Source organism: Beta vulgaris, chromosome 9, assembly GCF_026745355.1.
Source record: "Beta vulgaris subsp. vulgaris cultivar EL10 chromosome 9, EL10.2, whole genome shotgun sequence".
In the NCBI taxonomy this organism is placed as follows: domain Eukaryota; kingdom Viridiplantae; phylum Streptophyta; class Magnoliopsida; order Caryophyllales; family Amaranthaceae; genus Beta; species Beta vulgaris.
The window spans coordinates 48,130,602-48,150,239 of NC_079210.1; the positions used below are offsets into that span (position 1 = coordinate 48,130,602).

The window sequence follows — 19,638 nt, forward strand, 5'->3', positions numbered from 1 at the left end:
AATCTAAGTTCGGTGCCCCCAGGGTCAAAGATATCTACGCATTTTATCTAAACAAAAATGGGTATCAGGAGAATGAGAGTCATTTATTTAGAGATTGTAGCATTGCATCTCGTGTTTGGGCAAGCTCGACATTGGGAATTAGAATTCAAACCAATCCTGATATACCGTTTGATGAATGGATTAAGAATTTCCTCAAGCTACTCTGGAAGGAAGATGGTGTCAAATCTATACGAGTAACAGATTTCATCGCCACACTTTGGGCTATATGGATTCATGAGAATAACGTCGTTTTCAGAAAAGATGAGGTAAACCCAATAAACATTATGCATATGAAAGTAATTTGCTTAAAGGAAATCATTGAGGTGTAACAGGATTAAAAGTAAGATAAAAACTGCTTACTCGATCCACAAAAAGCTTTACTTCAGACAGACTACTTCTATTCTCAAACTAATCGATGTTATGAAGAGTGTATAGTAATGGTGGATGGAGCATGGAAGAGATACAAACATAATCGGCCAAGGGCAGGGATCGGATGGTTAGCTTTTCAAGGAAATAATAAAATTTTTGAAGGAAATGATGTGGTATTTTCTATATCATCACTTCAAACTGAAGCACATGCAATTCTTCGAGGGCTACGTGAAGCAATATCTCATGGTATTAATCGTGTTTCGTATTTTATCGGACAATAAGAACCTAGTCCAAGCTATACAGAAAAGCTATTATCCATTTGAAATTGCAACAATAGTTCATGATATCCAGGCTCTATATAATAACTTTCTATTTTGTAAAATTCATAAGGTTAATAGAAAAGATCTGGCTCCTGCTCATGATTTAGCTATAGCAGCCAGACTAGGTAATTTAATGTAGTATTTGTTTGTACTTATTGTCAAAAAAAAAAAAAAAAAAAAAAAAAAACAAAATCTAGCACAAGTACACAAAAAATAAATACTTAAAAACACATAAGAAATCAAAAAGATTCATAGAGAAAAGGGGATAAACCGAAAAAAGCCCTCCCCAAATCTCTCTTTCTATCCTACTCCATTCTACGACCTTTCAACCTCCTAAGAGCATCAGATTTCACCATTACCACTGTCGGTCTAACTCCATTTCACACGCCATTTACGAAGCTTCAACTTGCATTCTTTTCCTCTAAAAGGTAAATCAAATCAATCTCAAACTCCAACTTAAACTTTTCTCTCTCCTCTAATTGAATAAAAGCAAAAAGAATTGACAAAAACCCATCATTCTTTCGTGATAAAATTAACCAGATCACACTTTCCCCATTTTTTCTTACTGATTTCGACCTAATTAAACAAAACCCACATCGCAAGATTCTCTCTATCAACTGATTTACCCATAAATTTCCCTAATTGTTTGTACTTTTTTGTGGGCAGATCTTGTCGTGGTTCGAAATCTGTAAAAATTAGGGTTTTATAATGGATGGTTTAGGTGGGTCGTCGACAGAAACTCCAGTGAGCAAGAAACTCCATGAATTTTCAAGAATTTACCAGTATTATTTGGACAAGACGACACCTCATGCAGTTCCTAGATGGGTGGGAACAGCAATTATTGCTTTGATTTATGGAATTAGGGTTTATTTTGTTCAAGGTTTTTACATCATTACTTATGGTCTTGGGATCTATATCTTGAATCTGTTAATTGGGTTTTTAACCCCATTGATTGACCCTGAATTAGAGGCTTCTGATGGTGCTGTTTTACCCACTAAAGGTTCTGATGAATTCAAGCCCTTTATTCGCCGTCTTCCGGAGTTTAAGTTTTGGTAACTTTCTTCTATCATTTCATTGATTTAATTTGGTATTTTAGCTGAAAATTTGGTTATGTTTGATGATTTGGGGGTTTTTGAATCTGGCTGTATTGGTGTATGGAGTAATTGATTGTTTATTTTTTGTTGTATTGGCTTCTTGTTGAATCGTTTAGCGAGACGATTAGTGTTTTGGTTTTTGGGTTTGAAAATGTAGCAATGGTGCGGGTTTGAGAGGTTACTGGGGACTATGCTAGTAAAGCACTTCACCAAAACTTCTCAGTGGAGGAGGTAGTTTGGTGAACGAGGTGTTAGGAGAGTAAGAATTCGTTGTTGATAGTTGTATTGCCTCGCTCCAGCTTAACAATTCCGAGATGCAAAGTGATCTTTATCGCAGTCTTTACTTTTGGGATTTAATGAATAGCTGAATAGTTTCTGAGTGATTTTGGGGACTTGCTGGGATTTGTGGGTTCGTTTATTGATGTTGGTATTTGTTGGTAGAAGAGGTGTGTTGGGTGAGAAAGTTACCAAGATCATTTTCGAAGGCTATGATATCGTCATTTCTTTGTCACGATAATTTGGAGTATTTATCTTCTCACAAGCTGTTTGTAGGCTTTGTTTTTAGATCTAAAGAAGTTATACTTAACTCAAATGTTCCGAGCTTATTCGTGGGATTTGGAAGGTTGGCTGCCATTTTTGCGAGCTTGGAAGAGGATGTTTAAGATTTTTTTTCCGAGGACATGGGAATATTCTCAGTTCATAGGTTTATCTTGTTCTCGTTACTTCTTTCTTTATTGCACCGTTTCACGCCCAAAGTTAAGGCATCTCATGGTTCTGATCACTACAGTTGTTGGTACTTGAAGTTTTGGGTTGAGGCTATTGTTTTCTGTTGTGGCTTTTTGTTGGTTGAGGACATTAAGGGACCTTAATAGATGGTGATTCTATGTGCTTGTGGAGTTGAGGACATATATTAATAAGTCTTGGGCTTGTAGAGTAGAGTAGGTCATCTAACACTTGCTGCACAAAGCAATTTTGGTCTTTCATGTCAGACAAATGATATTAGATTGGAGAAATTAATAGATAAAATGTCACAATGTTAGTTCTACGAAGTTTATATGGAATTTGACACTATCTAGATCCATAGATGTTGTTGAACTGCTGAAAACAAGAGCAGCTTGTGTCTTGTAATTCAAAAGAAGTTGTTGATTTCACTTGATAATATGCTTATATCACACTGCAATGAAAACTGATGATCTGTGACAAAAGCATATAAAATGTTCCATTTTAATAAAGTAAATGCCTGTCTTCTCCTTTATCTGAATTTGACATTAAATGCCCGGAATGAATAGACAAATTACCAGCTAATTTGATGGATATGTTGGGAAGATACGTGGCTGAGCTCAAAGTTTAGAAACAGACTGCTGGATACAGAACTTATATTGCTTCTTTATTTTTTATTTTTTTATGTATAGAGAATAGACTACTGTGGACTACTGTGGACTTTGCATTGGTTGCCTTTTCTCTCAAGATGAACATATTATAGGGACGGGATTTGGTTCTTAAGTTCTAATATATTATTGCCTGTAGTCTTCCTTGCATGTAGCTGCACACTTGCACTCTTTTACCTGGACGATACATCTTCAAATTTGGGGTGTTTGTATTGCTCTTGGGTGAGCTCTCCCGAGGTTTAGCCATATACATCTTTTTGAAGTTGGTTGAAAGTGCTTTCTGAAGTGGGTTAGACATGTCTTGTTGTATCACCGAAGCAGGAAGGTGGACTTTAGGTACAAGTAGTTGGCTCCCGTAATATGCTTGATCCTTGCTCCGTAGTTGAGTTTCCCCCCCTATCTTGTAGTATCACAGGTTTAAAATCTTAGCCTGTCGTGGTCAATACAGTCGTGTGCCCTTAACTCTTGACAAGAAGAGATGGCTGATGTGTAGAATTAAATCCCCCCCCCGCCCCCCCATTTGAAGGAGATAATAGAAGAGAGAGCTGCAATTTTTTTTTTCATTATTCGTAACAAGGGAAATAGTTGTGATTGGATATTGGAGGATGGATGTTGATTCAATAATTATGGCTTATTTTTAAGAATGGATAGCAGTTAGAATTATCAAGAATTGATGTTCATTTTGTGATGCAAGGAGTATTATGTTATGCATATTGCTTTCAGCGAGAACTTGAGATAAAAGAACCATTTCCTATTGAATCTTATTAGTTCGAACAGCAAAATTTAATATATATATATATATATATATATATATATATTATAAATATATATATATATTATATTATATATATATATATATATACGTATCTATGGGTGTTTGGACAAATATATACCAACTATGGTAATATAGAGAATGATACCCAACTATTAGCTATATCAGCAAAAGCGCATTGTATGACATGAGTCACATGACCCTAATTACTTAATGATGAAAAGGATCCTAATTAACAATAATCTAAATTGATCAAAAAATTATTTTAAATAAATCCAACCTCTTCATCTCAACGTCCTTTCCTTTTCCTTTTCTCCTAAGTTAGCCACCTTCATTCCCATTTTCTCTTCTCTCACCCCATGTCCCCACCGCCACCTAAACCTTCTCTTGATCCTGTTGCACCATCAGAGCACAATCTTCGTAACTAATCCCTCTGTTTGCCGACCAGATCGTCGTTGCCATCCTGTGATCCCTATCAAGCCTTTTCATTTCCTTCTTGCACCCCTTTCTATCTCTCTATGTATCTATCTATCTATCTTGCATCTTTAGTCATGTGAGCCACTATCACTAGCGTCGATGGCCTTAGCCCCATCAATTTTGTCATTTGGTGCTTCATTGGGTGGTGGAGTCGTGATTAAAGGTGGTGGTAGAGGTTGTGGGGTTTAGATTTTCTCTCCCTCTTTACCTCCCAAATCTTCTTTGTTTCTCTTAGATCTAGGATGAGTGTTGGTACTTGGTGGGGTTGGTCTGAGGCTGTCTTGATGGTGGAATTGATATCTGATAGTTGGTTAAGTGGTGTGTTTTTTGTTGGGTGGCTGAGAAGGTGGTTGTTGGGATGGAGGTGTAGGGGTGGTCATTTGGATTGAGGTCGTGGACTGCATAAGTTTCATTGAGGTGAGTCTAGGCCCTAGGGATCTTGTTGGGGTGTTAATTATGACTGAAGGGTTGGGTTGGAGAGGGAGGGGGTGGTGGGCATGAGAGAGACGAGGAGGTAGGGTGGTCTGGGTCGGGGAAGAAAGTGGAGGGGGGAGTGGTGGTGGCTGGTTAGGGATAAGATATATCATAAGAGAGAGAAAAGAGGAGTGGTGATGGGCTGGTGTCTGGCTTGGGAGAAGACAGAAAAGGGAGGGCTGTGGAGGTGGGTGGGGGGTTTCTGGCTAAATTATCTACTGAAGTTAGGTTAGTGTTGAGTAGGGTCTGTTAAATTGTATATTAAGTAAATAGGATCATTTGATGCATTTTTTCACTTAGGCTGTAGCTGGGTGCTTTTTTGTATTATTTTTTAGTTGGGAATATATCTGTCTGACCACGCTTAGCTGCGTACATACATATTGAATTTTCTTTTTGAATATGGGCTATCTATGGTGGTTACCCTAGACTTGTTGACTTCCAGACCGTTTCTGATTCTTGTTTGACAGTTGATGATTGTGATACATTGGTGTTTTTTATGGCTGTGTTATTGGTGTATGCCCAGTATAATAGTGAGGGTCGACTCTTGACAAGAAGATCTGACTTGCTGACTATAACCTAGTGGTGGTTCTTTTTTCATATGTGGTTGTAGTAATGGATACCTTACCATATATTTACTTGTTACTTGGGAAAGAGTGGAAGTTGATTATAACATTTGAAAGTTGGCAAGGATAGTTTGGAGAATCATTAAGTAGTGATTATCTTCTTTTTTTTTTTTTTTGTCAGAGGGATGTTTATATTGTGAAAACATAGGCATAAGCCATCCAACTTTCATCGTGGTCATGCTTGTTCTTTCAAGTCTCTGATCAATCAAGGTTATGGTCTCTTCTGTTTAATGATCTCCTCTGTTTATTTACTTGCAGGCACACCATAACTAAGGCGTTCTGCATAGCATTTGTTATGACTTTCTTCTCTGTGTTTGATGTTCCTGTATTTTGGCCAATATTGTTGTGTTACTGGGTTGTGCTGTTTGTTCTCACCATGAAGCGCCAAATAGCACACATGATCAAGTACAGATATGTTCCTTTCAGCATTGGAAAGCAGGTAGGTGGTCCTATGAAGTAGTTTGGTACTTTCCTCCCTGTATATTGTTTTGGTGGTCTTATTCCACAATCTTACCTTCTGACTACTGGCTTGCTGATTTTTTTTTGATGCAGAAATATGGAGGGAAGAAATCGGGTGCAGCTGCCAGTGGTTCTCGTGCTGACTGATGATACATCCAATATTTGCAGGTATTGGAGAAGTGAAAGATCAACCTTAACCTTCCTCTGAATTTTAGTGTAGGACAAGAGTGAAGGGGGCAAATTGTGACCAAATATATATTTTTCATCTGCGTATTTTAGAAGTATATACCGCTATCTGGTTGCATTTTAATTACCCTGCATTTGCAAGGAAATTTGTTGTTGCTTAGTGTGGACCTATACTTGGCTGTTGTTTTTGTTAAATGGTATCGATTTCATGGTGTATTAAAGCTCCAAGTATTAGCAAGGCACTTCCCTATTCATTTATTTTCCTGTTCCTTCTTTTTTTCTCCGTGAATACAATTCTATTGTTCTAATTCTGTATGTTAAATACACTTTTATTATACTTAAACAGGCATTATTTGACGTACTCATCAAGAATAATTTGCTCTATAACTCAGTTGGTGCTCCATATTTTTCCTTTATGTGCTTGATAGCTTTCTGTTGCTAAATCTCGAAATATTGCAGACTGTGAAAATCATGGAAAGAATGAGGAGGGTGGATATTTTTGCAGAATCATAGTATTGTCAGCTTGCATTTGTACTGATATGGGTTAAATTTGTGACCAATTTCACTGCATTTGCTGCAACACAGGATATCTAGTTGGAAATCTGAAATTAGGCAGAAGTTAAAGGTGATGTTCTTCAATAGTTTCTTTGGTAGTTATAGGACAATCAGCGATTGTGCTAGCGTAGTTATAGACTTATAGGTGGTGGAATTTTCACCTCAAGCGTTTGAATCTGATATGAGACAAGTTGTCCAATATCTGATACGGGAAAATACTTTCTCCAAGCGTTTGAATCTTTTGAGTGGTGGAGAAAAAAGGGAAGAGAAATGGAAGTGGGCGTAGTAGAGTGACCTTTTATTTTCAGATCTAGTAAATAATCCAATTCATTTTCTTATTTTGTATCTAATAAGGCAATAAGAAAAAGCAAATCCCTGACTTCCCTTTCACTTTTTCTTCAAATCTTAGGCTATGTTCAGTTCACCTTATTTTTGCTTATTTCAGATCTAATCAGATCAGATCAGAAAAAATAAGTTCAGATCAGTTTAGATCATGCTTATATTTAAAAATCATTATATCTTTCATTACATATTAGTAAAAATTATAATAATTGAATATTAATAAAGTATTCATTGAGACGAATCAAACAAGACCTCACATGACTATAATTTTTCTTATATGTTGAGAAAAATCTAAAAAATAAGATCTTGTAATCAGAAAAAATAAGATCAGATCAGATCAGAAAAAATAAGTTTAGATCAGATAAGTTCAGATCAGGAAATTTCAGGTGAACTAAACATAGCCTTACTATTCAATATTGTGAGAGAGTGCTTTGTCTTACAGGAATAGGTTCTGAATCTTCTGATGGTAGAGAAACTTGTGATAGATTATAGTAAGTTCATAATTAAATTACGGAATCACAAAGGATAATATTCGTTCTCTTTTAGGCTTCGTGATTTAGCCAGTGTCTATTAATTATTTAATTTACTCTCATTAGTCTTATATGTGTTTTATTTATTTGCGAGATTGAAAATTCGATCTAACCCGACCCGATATGACTCGAAATCTCATGGACCCGATATTAACACATATCCAAACGAACCCGACCCGACCCAAACGCAACCCGAATAAAAGCTGACCCGATTATGACCCAACCCGTTTGCCACCTCTATTTCTATTACTTGCAACATTTCAGAATAATTGCAACATAACACATTTTCATGAGGTATATCTCTTTTTTCATTCATTGAATGAATCATCCTTTTTATCTCTCTTTATCTGCTTAGTATATGAGGTCCTTAAAACAGTTCGGATAGTTTAGGCTTTTAAACTGTCCAAAAACTAGACCCCTCTTAACTTGTTCATGAATCAGCCTAGCTTGGTTGCTCAATGCTCTAAGCCTTGGCCCTAACTAGTCTATTTAGCCCAACCCTAATGTATATAGTAAGTACTATTCAGAGATTTATTCCAATTAATTTAATGGACAACTTGCAATATTATTATGAGATTATAATTACCATATTTTTTTATGTTACAAGAAAAAATCTAATTTCAATCATTCGTTCTCGCATGGTAAAGAAAATACCGATCAGTTTTTACTAGTAGTTGACGGTCCCCCCCTAAGCTAATTTGTTTAGAACGGCAAGATTTAGCACACTAAAGCTAAATAAATACTAACCCCCACATTAAAAGGGTTCAAATACAAATTGATTAATTGTTCTAATTGTAGTACTACTACTTTGTTGGCTTTTTCCTAAGAAAGGAAGTGAAAAGCTCCTCCAATCCGTTTTTATTCTTGTAAAGAGGAATAAAAGCAAAAAAACTGTTAGACATTTAGGTGTTGTTTGGTTGGAAGCTATTTTCCTTGGAAATACAAATTCCTAGGAAATACATTATGAGTGTTGTGTTTGGTTGGAGGGAAATGGGAGAAGCATATGAAATACAAATTCCAAGGAAAATAGAATTTCACATGAAACATGGGAAATTACTCACTAACACTCCCTCCCCCCCTGGTGAGTAATTTCCTAGGAAATGAAATTTCCCATGAAATGTAAATTTCCATAGGAAATTACTTCCCATGTAAACCAAACGAGACCTTATTTTTAATGATATTGTATGACGACGGTAGTTGGTGTACAAAGAGATCATTGATCGTTTAATGCATGATTTAGATCTAGTTTGAGCATCCGATTTTTTCTTGCTCCGCAAGAGTGTGATAGAGTATATATACAGAATATTTTTTTTTTAGATTTAGGATATGTTCTTGGAAAATATTATCTTTATAAATCTTGTAAGTTTTCCTAATATGATTAGGATTATCATTGTAACCCTATAAGTATCGATCAATATAAGGGAGAGTTTTTCATAATCTAACACTTATTATTTGAGTTAAAAAGAATCACTTGGTAAGTAGTATAATAAGAAAATTACCCCCTTTAAAGCAAATAGTTTAGATAATTTCACATTCCATCTGTCCCATAATATAGTAATTGTTTCCCATCTGTCCCATAATATAGTAATTGTTTCCTTTTTGTACAGTATCCAAGATATAACTTTGACCTTTAATATCTTCAAAATTGTGTATTAATAAAAATATAGAAAGTTAATATCATCAAAATGCACATTAAAGCGAATCTTACAAGATCTTACCTGAGCATTTTTTTTGTATATATTTTAATGAAACTATCTTGTAAAAAATTTTAAATTTTGACCTTAAAAAACAAGCACTATGTATGGACGGAGGGAATAATATAGTGCTTGAGAACAAAATGAAATTAACGTAAATATGTGGATTTATATAGTGACCAGTCACTAGTGAGTAGTGACCGCTGAATTACTGGGTGACAAGTGGTCCAGCAGTCTCCAATTACGTCAGACAATTCACCAACTTATAGCTATAATAAGTAGCTCCACAAAGCTACTAGCTTTGTCAATTTTTTGTGGGCCCCACTTTACTTTCCAACACACTTTCTCTATATACAATTGGATTTATGACATGTGGGACCTACAAAAACGACAAGTAGTTGTAGTTTTTTAATGTGAGAGGTTGTAGTTTAGGAATGTTGTAGTTTGGAAATATGACGTGACATACAAAGCTACAACTACTTGTAGCTTGCCATTGTGGGTGCTCTAATATATAAATTATAACACATAACACATAAGAAAATATAAGTAAATCATATCACAGGACACAAAGCAAAAGTTACATTATTCTCAATAGTAATTGAAATCCTTTTGTTACTACTTGGATAATTTTCCTTAATAGGAAATTAAAATTTCAATTGCATTTGGACTAGAAATTATGATACTTGGAAAATATGATGTCCAAGATATCTTAATTTCTAAACAAACTGGTTGAGGTATTCATCCACAGTAGTGTATTTGACATCAGGATAAAGTTCAGAAGCCTCCACTCCAAATGACTCTTCAATGTTGAAGTTAGTCTGATCACCCTTCACAAAAACAGCATGTCCAATTGCCAAAAATACATTCACTGGTGGTGGGGAATCTGCAACAATAACATTAAACCAACACACCAACCTTAGCAAAATTTAATCATCCAAAAAGGGACTTAGTGATGTCGAAGTTAAAATTTTAGACATTTAGACGTGTGTGACAATGTATATACACCATGTGTCACCTCTGTTACTGCACTAGAATTGTTCAAAGTGTATATAAGTCATGTCGATTAACAAAAGTAAATTTAGCTTGTATCAAGATTGAACCCATGACCTCTTGCTAATGTAACATGACACAATTACCATCTCAACCAACTTTTAATCATGCTTTAAGTGTTCACAATAAAAATTTAAATTACCATCTAGGAAAAGACATAATACAATAAGAAATCACCAGAGAATCAACCCTCTTGGTAAAAATAAACCCGGAGGCCATTGCTTTGCATTATGAAAAAAGAAAACATCTCTTACAGAACTACAGAAGTGGAAATAAGGATGTGTAAATCAATAAATATTAAAAAAATCTAAAAATCTATTTAGCATGAAACTCTCATGAAGATCATGTTTCCCATTTTCGAAACTCGAGAGGACAAAATTTCTTTAAAAGACCAACGAGTTTCCTGCCTCATGATCTTCAGTTACAAAATGATATTATCCCAACTAAAAATCTCTTAGCTAGCACTATAGTCTATACACTATTATATACATCTTTTGTCGGTAATAAACAAAACTACACAACAGATTTCTATGCAACAATAGTTATTTAATCCTAAATTTTGGATTTCACGAGAAATGAACAAATGAGTTGTTCAAAGGCTTTTTCGAGCCAACACAAATGTGCCAAGCACCCATGCAAATGTTACAAGTCACATTGGCTTTCCTAAGAATATTTCGGGAGAAAATATGACCAGGCCCGGATAAGTCCAAAAATGTCCCAAAAACAACCAAATTGAAGGTTATAATACACGCTTTCGTACTTTCTCGTGGTCTGAGATCCGGACGGCACGAAGTGCCTTCTAGGAACATGGGATGACATTAGAAAGGAGTGAACCAGTGAAGTGGCTTAAAACGAATATATGGATGCCTTTATGTTCATTTTGACACAGTTTTAGGTTTTCACAAGAAAAGTTTAAATAGAGGTGTTTAGAGACTTTTCGAGGCAACACAAATGGTGCCAAGCACCTGCACAATGTTACAAGTTACGTCGGCTTTCCTAAGAATGTTTTGGGAGAAAATATGACCAGGCCCAGAGAAGTCCAAAAATGTCCCAAAACAGCTAAAATTGAAGGTTATAATACACGCTTTCGAATTTTCCGGTGTCAGAGCTCCGAACTCCACGGGATGGCTCTTAGGGGCATGAAAGGTCATTGCAAACGATTCATGTGGCTTGGAACGAATATGTAGGCTTCATGAGAAATGAACAAATAGGATGTTAGAGGCTTTTCGAGGCAACGCAAAGGATGCCAAGCACCAGGGCAATGTTACAAGTGATAAAGACACTCCTATGAATGTTTTAGGAGAAAAATATGATCGAGCCTGGATAAGACCAAAAACACTCCAAAAACAACCAAAATTGAACGTTATAACACAAGCTTTCGGACTTTCCCGAGGCCCGAGCTCCGAACGCCACGAGATGCCTCCTAGGGCGATCAGAGGCCATTGAAAAGGATTCATGTGGCTTGAAACGAATATATGGATGTCTTTACGTTCATTTCAAGGTAATTTTGGGTTTGAGGAGAAATGAACAATTTGGGTGTTTAGAGGCTTTTCGAGGCAATGCAAATGGTGCCAAGCACATGCGCAACGTTACAAGTCACGTCGGCATTCCTAGAAACGTTTCGATAGAAAATATATGATCAGGTCCGAAAAAGTCCAAAAATGTCAAATAAACAGCCAAAATTGAAGGTTATAATACACGCTTTAGGACTTTCCCGAGGCCCGAGCTCCGAACGCCACAGGATGCCTCATAGGGCCATGGTAGGTCATCGAAAAGGATTCATGTGGCTTGGAACGAATATGTTGATGTCTTTACGTTCATTTCGAGGAAATTTTGGGTTTCAAGAGAAATGAACAAATTGGATGTTTAGAGGCTTTTCGAGGCAATGTAAATGGTGCCAAGCACATGCGCAACATTACAAGTTACGTCGGCATTCCTAGAAACGTTTCGATAGAAAATATGATCAGGCCCGAAAAACTCTAAAAATGTCTCAAAACAGCCAAAATTAAAGTCTATAATACACGCTTTCGGACTTTCCAGAGGCCCGAGCTCCGAACGCCACGAGATGCCTCCTAGGGCGATGGGAGGCCATTGAAAAGGATTCATGTGGCTTGGAACGAATATATGGATGTCTTTACGTTCATTTCAAGGTAATTTTGGGTTTGAGGAGAAATGAACAATTTGGGTGTTTAGAGGCTTTCGAGGCAATGCAAATGGTGCCAAGCACATGCGCAAGGTTACAAGTCACGTCGGCATTCCTAGAAACGTTTCGATAGAAAATATGACAGGTCCGAAAAAGTCCAAAAATGTCCCAAAAACAGCCAAAATTGAAGGTTATAATACACGCTTTAGGACTTTCCCGAGGCCGAGCTCCGAACGCCACAGGATGCCTCATAGGGCCATGGTAGGGCATCGAAAAGGATTCATTACGTTACAAGTTAAGTCGGCACTTCTATGAATGTTTTGGGAGAAAATATGACTAGGCCCGAAGAAGTCCAAAAATGTCGCAAAAACCACCAAAATTGAAGGTATAATACACGTTTTCGGACATTCCGAGGATTGATCTCCTAACGTCACGGGATGCCTCCTAGGGACATGGAAGGTCATCGGAAAGGAGCATGTGGCTTCGAACGAATATGTGGATGCCTTTATGTTCATTTCGAGACAATTTTGAGTTTCACGAGAAATGAACAAATGGGGTGTTCAGAGGCTTTTCGAGGCAACACAAAGGCACGTGCGCAATGTCACAAGTCACGTCGACTTTCCTAGGAATATTTTGGGAGAAAATACGACCAGGCCCGGAGAAGTCCCAAAATGTCGCAAAAAACAACCAAAATTGAAGGTTATAAGTAGTAAAAACTAAAGGTGACCCAATCCGATTAAAATTTAGCCGGACTAATACTACCTAAGTTCGTTTTCTATTACAACAATGTATTTGGACACAATTTTTAAGGATTTGGAACAAATGAGTAATTTAGCAGAAACGTAACTCTTTAATTAACTGGAGTAGAGAGAAATCATTCTTAGAAAATTAAAGCATTTTAAGACAAATTGAGTAATTAATAATGGTTTTAATAAGATAAAGTAAGGATAATATTGTCAATCAAAGTTATTTTTTATATATACCAAAATTGGAATTGTTGCAATAAATGTGAAACTACCCAAAATAGTAATTATTGTAATATAAAAAAAACGGAGGAAGTATATTGTAACCTCGTCTCATGTACGAATCTATTATATGTAAACTTTTGTGTATTATAGGAGCTTTAGTGCTTTACTATTTAATACTATCATGCATCATCTATTCTAAAATAAGTAAAACGCTGATGGAGACTGTGGAATTAAAGAAAGTAAAGAGATAGAAACAAAAAATTGTGACATGTGTGCAGAAAGAGTCGGTCTTATAAGAGACCATCTAATTTTAATTAAAAATTAGACAATTTTTTTTGGGTAAGATGAAGGGGATTCACTTGAGATCGAGGGGATATGGGAAATTAGTCAAATGAGGTTTAATCCCTATACCTCAGGGATAACAGATGGGAAACGATACCAATACTCCACCACCTCAACCTCAATTAGGCAACTATTCAAGTTCAATGTTAAGAAGAGAACATACCACTTTTTGAATATAGTGAATAGTTTAAGCAATGTCGATTAACAAAAGTAAAATTAGCTTGCAAGAAGATTTGAACCTATGACCTCTTGCTATTATAATATGACATAATTACCATCTTGACCAACTTTTAATTATGCTTTTAGTGTCTACATTATTATATTTGTATCTTTTAAATGTTGAGTTTTCCTTAATATATTTTAGTGGGAATGGGAAAAAAAAAATGCATATCAAGATCGGAAACACAATACCAATCCCGGACATCAAAAATCATACCTTGGATGTTTTTCAAGACCTGTTCTTCAGGAATGTACTCTTTCTCAATGGTTTTACCAATCTTTTTCTCCCACAAGGAAACGAGCTCATTGAAGGACAATGTTGTACCAGAGGGTTTAATGTAGACTATCTTGTTTAAGGTCTTTGGATCATCCATTGCTCGAATGGTGTAAGTTCCAATGTCATCTTCCTTATTGAAAGCAGCTGTGTTTCATCATTTGAACCAACAATAACATCATTAATAATTGGAAATCTTCAAGGTTTTTAATCTACACATCAATTAATCATACATGTAATCATTTGTTATTTGGAACTAATTAATGTAAAAAAGTGTATGAAGGCTCTTATTTGGGTTATAAAACAGTACAAAAATCATAAATTTCCTCTATTGTTTGATAAATCCAACATTAGGCCTTATGTTTTTTCAGCATTAGCAAACATTTGTAAATTTTGATTGCGGTGTTTCTACCAACATATAAGTACTTCATATAACACTCTCGCTTTTAGTTATAATTTTTTTTATATCGCGAAAATTTGCATTGATTAAAAAACGAAAACACTCTCCTTTTTATATACAGAGGGAATATTATTTTCGTAAGCAGAACACCAATTAATATAAGCGTTCAATGTACAAATTAGTAATTTTTGTAATCTACTTTGATTTTTGGACATGTAAATACCAAAAATGTCACAGTTCACATGTTATAAACATTGTGAAAATTTAAAGATTAAAAGAAGTCTATAATTGAATCAAGTTATTGAATGCATGATCAAGGAGTTCAAGTAATTAGTAATGACAAGCTTGCTTATTTCTGATTTCATTAGAAGAAAAGAAGGAAAAAAAATTAGAGACATTATGGAGTATGGACTATTATTACCTTTAGCATTTCCATCACCTAAGATGACAACTTTGTCTCTTGGAGGGGTAGTGGCTCCAGGCTGAGAGAAACTAGGGAGAAAGTAGCCAGCAAAGTTGTTGGATGATACGTAAGTGTAGGGAATTCCGGCAGCCTCCACGGCTCGCCGGACTTGGGCTTTGAGGGCGAACATCGATTTAGCTGGCTCCACGGCACTAGTACGGTCCACATCCACACCAAACTCCGACGGCAAGAATCTCTAAACATCCCCAAAAATGCAAATACTAGAAGTTAATTTAGATTAGTGTATACTTTCCCGTTCTTGATATTGCGACACTTATTTATGTTAGCTTATCGATATACAACTTTGACTATTGTTATCTTTCATCATTATTATGAGAATATATCTTAAGACAAATTCAATGATATTTTACATTATTATAACAATTGATTATTGGGGTTACAGTAGAGTATCAAAAAATACAAAAGTCAAAATGTTGCAATTTCAAAAGAATATAAGAAGTATTTTTTCCTCCTATTTAATTTACATATGTTGTATAGAACGGTGCAAGGACAACCAAATTATGCCTATAAATATGCAACAATACTTCCCCGTTTCTTTTAAAATGGAACATTGAGAAAGTAGGAAGAAACCAATTAAGAAACCGCTAATAAGAGAAAGCTTGGGACACATATTTAAGAGGATACTAGATGAGTTAATTAAAAGGTGGTGGTCCCCTTGTCATTTTTAAGAAAGTTAATTAGAAAGTTAGAAAGTTGGAACCACATGTTTAGGAGGATAAATAGATCTAATTTTCGCCATTTTGAATTATGTGTCACATATTAATATATTATGACAGTTCCAAATAAAGGAAGAGTGTTCGTTAGAAAAAAAAAGGAGGAAGTATATAGGGAAAAAATATTTTTTTGTTTATTGTAAGATTGATTGCAATTGCTCATCTTGTTTGTATTAGGAATATGTATCGTAGGCGCTAATAAATCGAACAATAAAGTAATACGGAGGAAATAAGAAACAAAGCAATAAAGAACACACGAAGATGTAACGTGGAAACCCTTTGAATAGGAAGAAAACCACGAACACTGCACTACTTTCAATATGAGATGATGATTGGAGAAATCTTTAATCTCTCTAGACTTCTGACCTCTCTCTAGGTTCTCTATTCTCTATAGATTGAAGAATATTTCACTCTCTTATATTTTGGCATATCATAAACAATAAAGGCCTCAAACATATTTATAATAGTGTAGCAAACATAATCCTAGAAGACCTAGGAAAAATCGTGCACAAGAGGAAAAACACCCTAGGCGGCAGAACCTGCAAGCGTAGGTTCACAACTTGCAGGCTGACAGATTCTTCGCACTCTTTAACTCGGCCAAACCTTAGGGCGCGAGTTTTGACGAGGCCAAAGCTTGCGGGCTGCTGTGAGTACAAAGCCTTCGTCTATGCTTCGTTTTGTCACAAACATACACCACACCTTATCCATCTACGTAATGAATCTTACGCCACTTCGTTCCTTCTTTCATCTTCCAATTACCATCTCCACACCCAATACCCAACGGTTTGTTGGATTAAACATATAGTGGGTGATGTTTAAGTATAGAAAAGGAAGAGAGTGACACCATGTAGGAATACGAGGTCGGAAAGAAATGGACGAAAGTCACGAAAGGAAACTATATGGTCCCATTCACCTTTTGTTGTACAATCCCTCTCCAACTCTAGAACCACTAAAATAAGTAATTAGGCCAAAAAATAAAGAGCATCTAGAAATCACAGGCATACCACAATCTAGTCAGAGTGTCATAATCTGGGCTCCAAGTAGTCCATTAGATCAAAACAATAAACTGATCCTGAAGAGTATTAACTTGGTAAATTTTGAAGTTAATCATTTAAGAAAATTTCTTATGTTAACCTATTTGCAAAATAGTAATGACATATGATTTCATTTTCTAATATCTTCTTACTTAAATTAAGTGTTGGAAGATAATAAAATTTTCACAAGAATAAAAAGTATTTTTGTAAACCTTCAATTTTTTTATGGGAAAAAATGTAGATTTACAACCAATAATCAAATTTGTGACACGTAGGCTCCGTTTGGTAGAGCGTAAAATATTTTCAGTGTAAAATGATTTTCATGGAAAACAATTTACAATGGAAAACACAATTCCAATTTAGTTTTCCGTTGTTTGGTTCGATGTAAAAAAATGATGAAATGAAAGGAAAATGAAAGGGAAAGTAAGGAGGTAGTGAGAGGAGTGTACAAGAGAAAGAAGGAAAATAGATTTCCCTTCATTTTGAAAGGAAAATGGTTTTCCATCCTTGGGAGAGTAATTTTACCCCAAGGGAAAATGGTTTTACACTCTTTTGCCAACCAAACAATGTAAAACTGAAAATAGAGGAAAACAGTTTTCCGGGAAAACGTTTTACGCCCTACCAAACGGAGCCGTAGTGTAATTAACAACTAATTTTAGACGAAGAGGGTGTATGTAACGTGTCACGCTCTGAATACATGGAGTATATTAATGTTAGTATTATATAGATGTGTGCCGATTTGATGATACAAGATGGAACGATGTTCTAAAAACACAAAATAAAAACTTTATATGAGGAGTTAAGGGGAAAATAAAGACCTCAACTTTGCAAGGGAAAAAAAAGGGTCGATCTGGGTTGGGTTTAGTTGACCCCTTAAAAGAACTCATATAAGGTTGTATCAAACAGTGATCATGTAAAATAGGGTTTGTCAAATTGTTAGATCTTATCAATGACAGACATAATCAAATTTTATTTGATCCCATTTATATTGTTACTTTTGATTTATTTGTAGATACTGTATGATATTAAATCAATCAATTAATTTTAATTTCAAAAACTATATGATAAAATTATGGAAATGGTGAAAGGAGTATCAACATTCTAGAATTGTAACATAAAATACCTTAACATTGCCAGCTTCCTTAATTGCATCAATGATCTTCACTTGATCCGCCAACAAAAAGTAACCAACGGTGGAGATCACAACATCTACTTGCTTGATTGCCTTCACTAAGCTTTCATGATCATAAACATCTCCCTAAGAACAATCACAAATTGAACAACGTTGTAATAAGTTAAAATGCCAAGAAACAATAACAACATATATACAATAACAACGATTGCCTAGTAGTTATTGAGATGTTGTGAACGATAAATCACACGTTCAAATCATTTCTCTCCTTCTTTGTACTGTCTTCGTGGCTCATATAAATAAAAAAACAACGATAACAATAACATTATTTACATTAGTATAAGCTAAGTTTATGTATAACATACAGCCACCAAATTGACACCCAAGCTTTTAAAGTTGTCAATGATGGGAGCTTTAGCAGGGTTAGAAAGCGTTTCATCGCGAACGAGAGCGTACGTTGGGTGGCCTGCCTTAGCGCTCGCTTCGACGACGAATTTTCCGATGTATCCTGTGCCTCCGATCACCAAAACCTTGCTCTTTTGCGCCATTTTTGTTAATGAAGTTTTCTTAAGAAAGTAAGTGAAGAAGTGTTTGAACAGATGTGAAGTTGTAGGTGGAGTTGAACACTTCATATCGCGCTTATAAAGCGCGCTAAGGAAGTTGTAACTTGTAATTACTTTGTTGGCCTTATTTACCAACTTTATTTGTGCATTTGACAAATGACAATTGACAATTGACATTGGGGAAGTTAAGACAAACTATTAAAATAATTAGGATTATTTGTCGTTGGTCAAAAAACTTACCTCTGTTCTATGGTATCTTTAATTATACGTGTCGCACCAAGTATAATAGTTTAAGATATTTTGGGTGATTAGTTACGGGTTGTGATGTTATGTACACCCAAGTCATAGTTTGGGGTGTTGATGTGAATTTTGCCTTATTTAAATTGACTAATATTTTAATTACACTATTATATACTATATGCTACAATGCTAAATTTACCTTTTATACAAGTTTATTACTTCTTTCGTTCTGTTTTAAATGAAACGTTTGCTTTTTTACACAACCCAACGCGCTTATTTAATCATTAATATCTTTAGTTATACACACGTAAAAAAATATAAAAAAGTTATAATTTGATAGTATGCATCAAGTCAAATCTAACAAGATCTCACTTAACTATGTCTTTCTTTTATAATGGCAATGAATTGGAGTCAAAATTGATCAATGAATAATGTCATTTCAACCAATGTTTCATTTAAAATAGAACGGATAAAGTATTAAAAACTACTCCCATAAGCTACAATGCTACATATTTTGTTTTGGTAATTTTTGCCCTTCACATGAAATTCACATATTTCTTTTAGTTATTGCCAATAGTGATTAAAAAAGAGCGGATGAAGTATTCAATAAAATGCCAAGCTAGGTTTGACCTAGTGATAAAGATCTGATCTCATGATTTCAAGGTCATAAAATCAGATCCCACTCGAAGCTTCTTGGGGGTGAGGTCTCCCTTACCACCCCTCTCCCTCCAAGAAATCTGACCTGCAAACCTGA

At 35.4% G+C, this 19,638-nt stretch overlaps 2 protein-coding genes across 2 annotated transcripts; one reads left to right on the forward strand and one right to left on the reverse strand.

Moving 5' to 3' along the window:
• The first annotated feature begins 959 nt into the window (after positions 1-959).
• LOC104904331 (protein RER1B) lies at positions 960-6,562 on the forward strand. The gene is made up of 4 exons (XM_010692551.2): positions 960-1,156; positions 1,395-1,780; positions 5,815-5,995; positions 6,109-6,562. The coding sequence occupies exons 2-4, from the start codon at positions 1,437-1,439 to the stop codon at positions 6,160-6,162; spliced, it is 579 nt and encodes a 192-aa protein (XP_010690853.1). The 5' UTR covers positions 960-1,156; positions 1,395-1,436; the 3' UTR covers positions 6,163-6,562.
• A 3,293-nt stretch (positions 6,563-9,855) lies between these two features.
• Positions 9,856-18,741, reverse strand: LOC104904332 (phenylcoumaran benzylic ether reductase Pyrc5). Its single transcript, XM_010692552.2, has 5 exons — positions 18,447-18,741; positions 18,073-18,207; positions 15,140-15,377; positions 14,262-14,465; positions 9,856-10,205 (listed from the first exon to the last, which is right to left on the reverse strand). The coding sequence occupies exons 1-5, from the start codon at positions 18,711-18,713 to the stop codon at positions 10,039-10,041; spliced, it is 1,011 nt and encodes a 336-aa protein (XP_010690854.1). The 5' UTR covers positions 18,714-18,741; the 3' UTR covers positions 9,856-10,038.
• Positions 18,742-19,638: the final 897 nt, after the last annotated feature.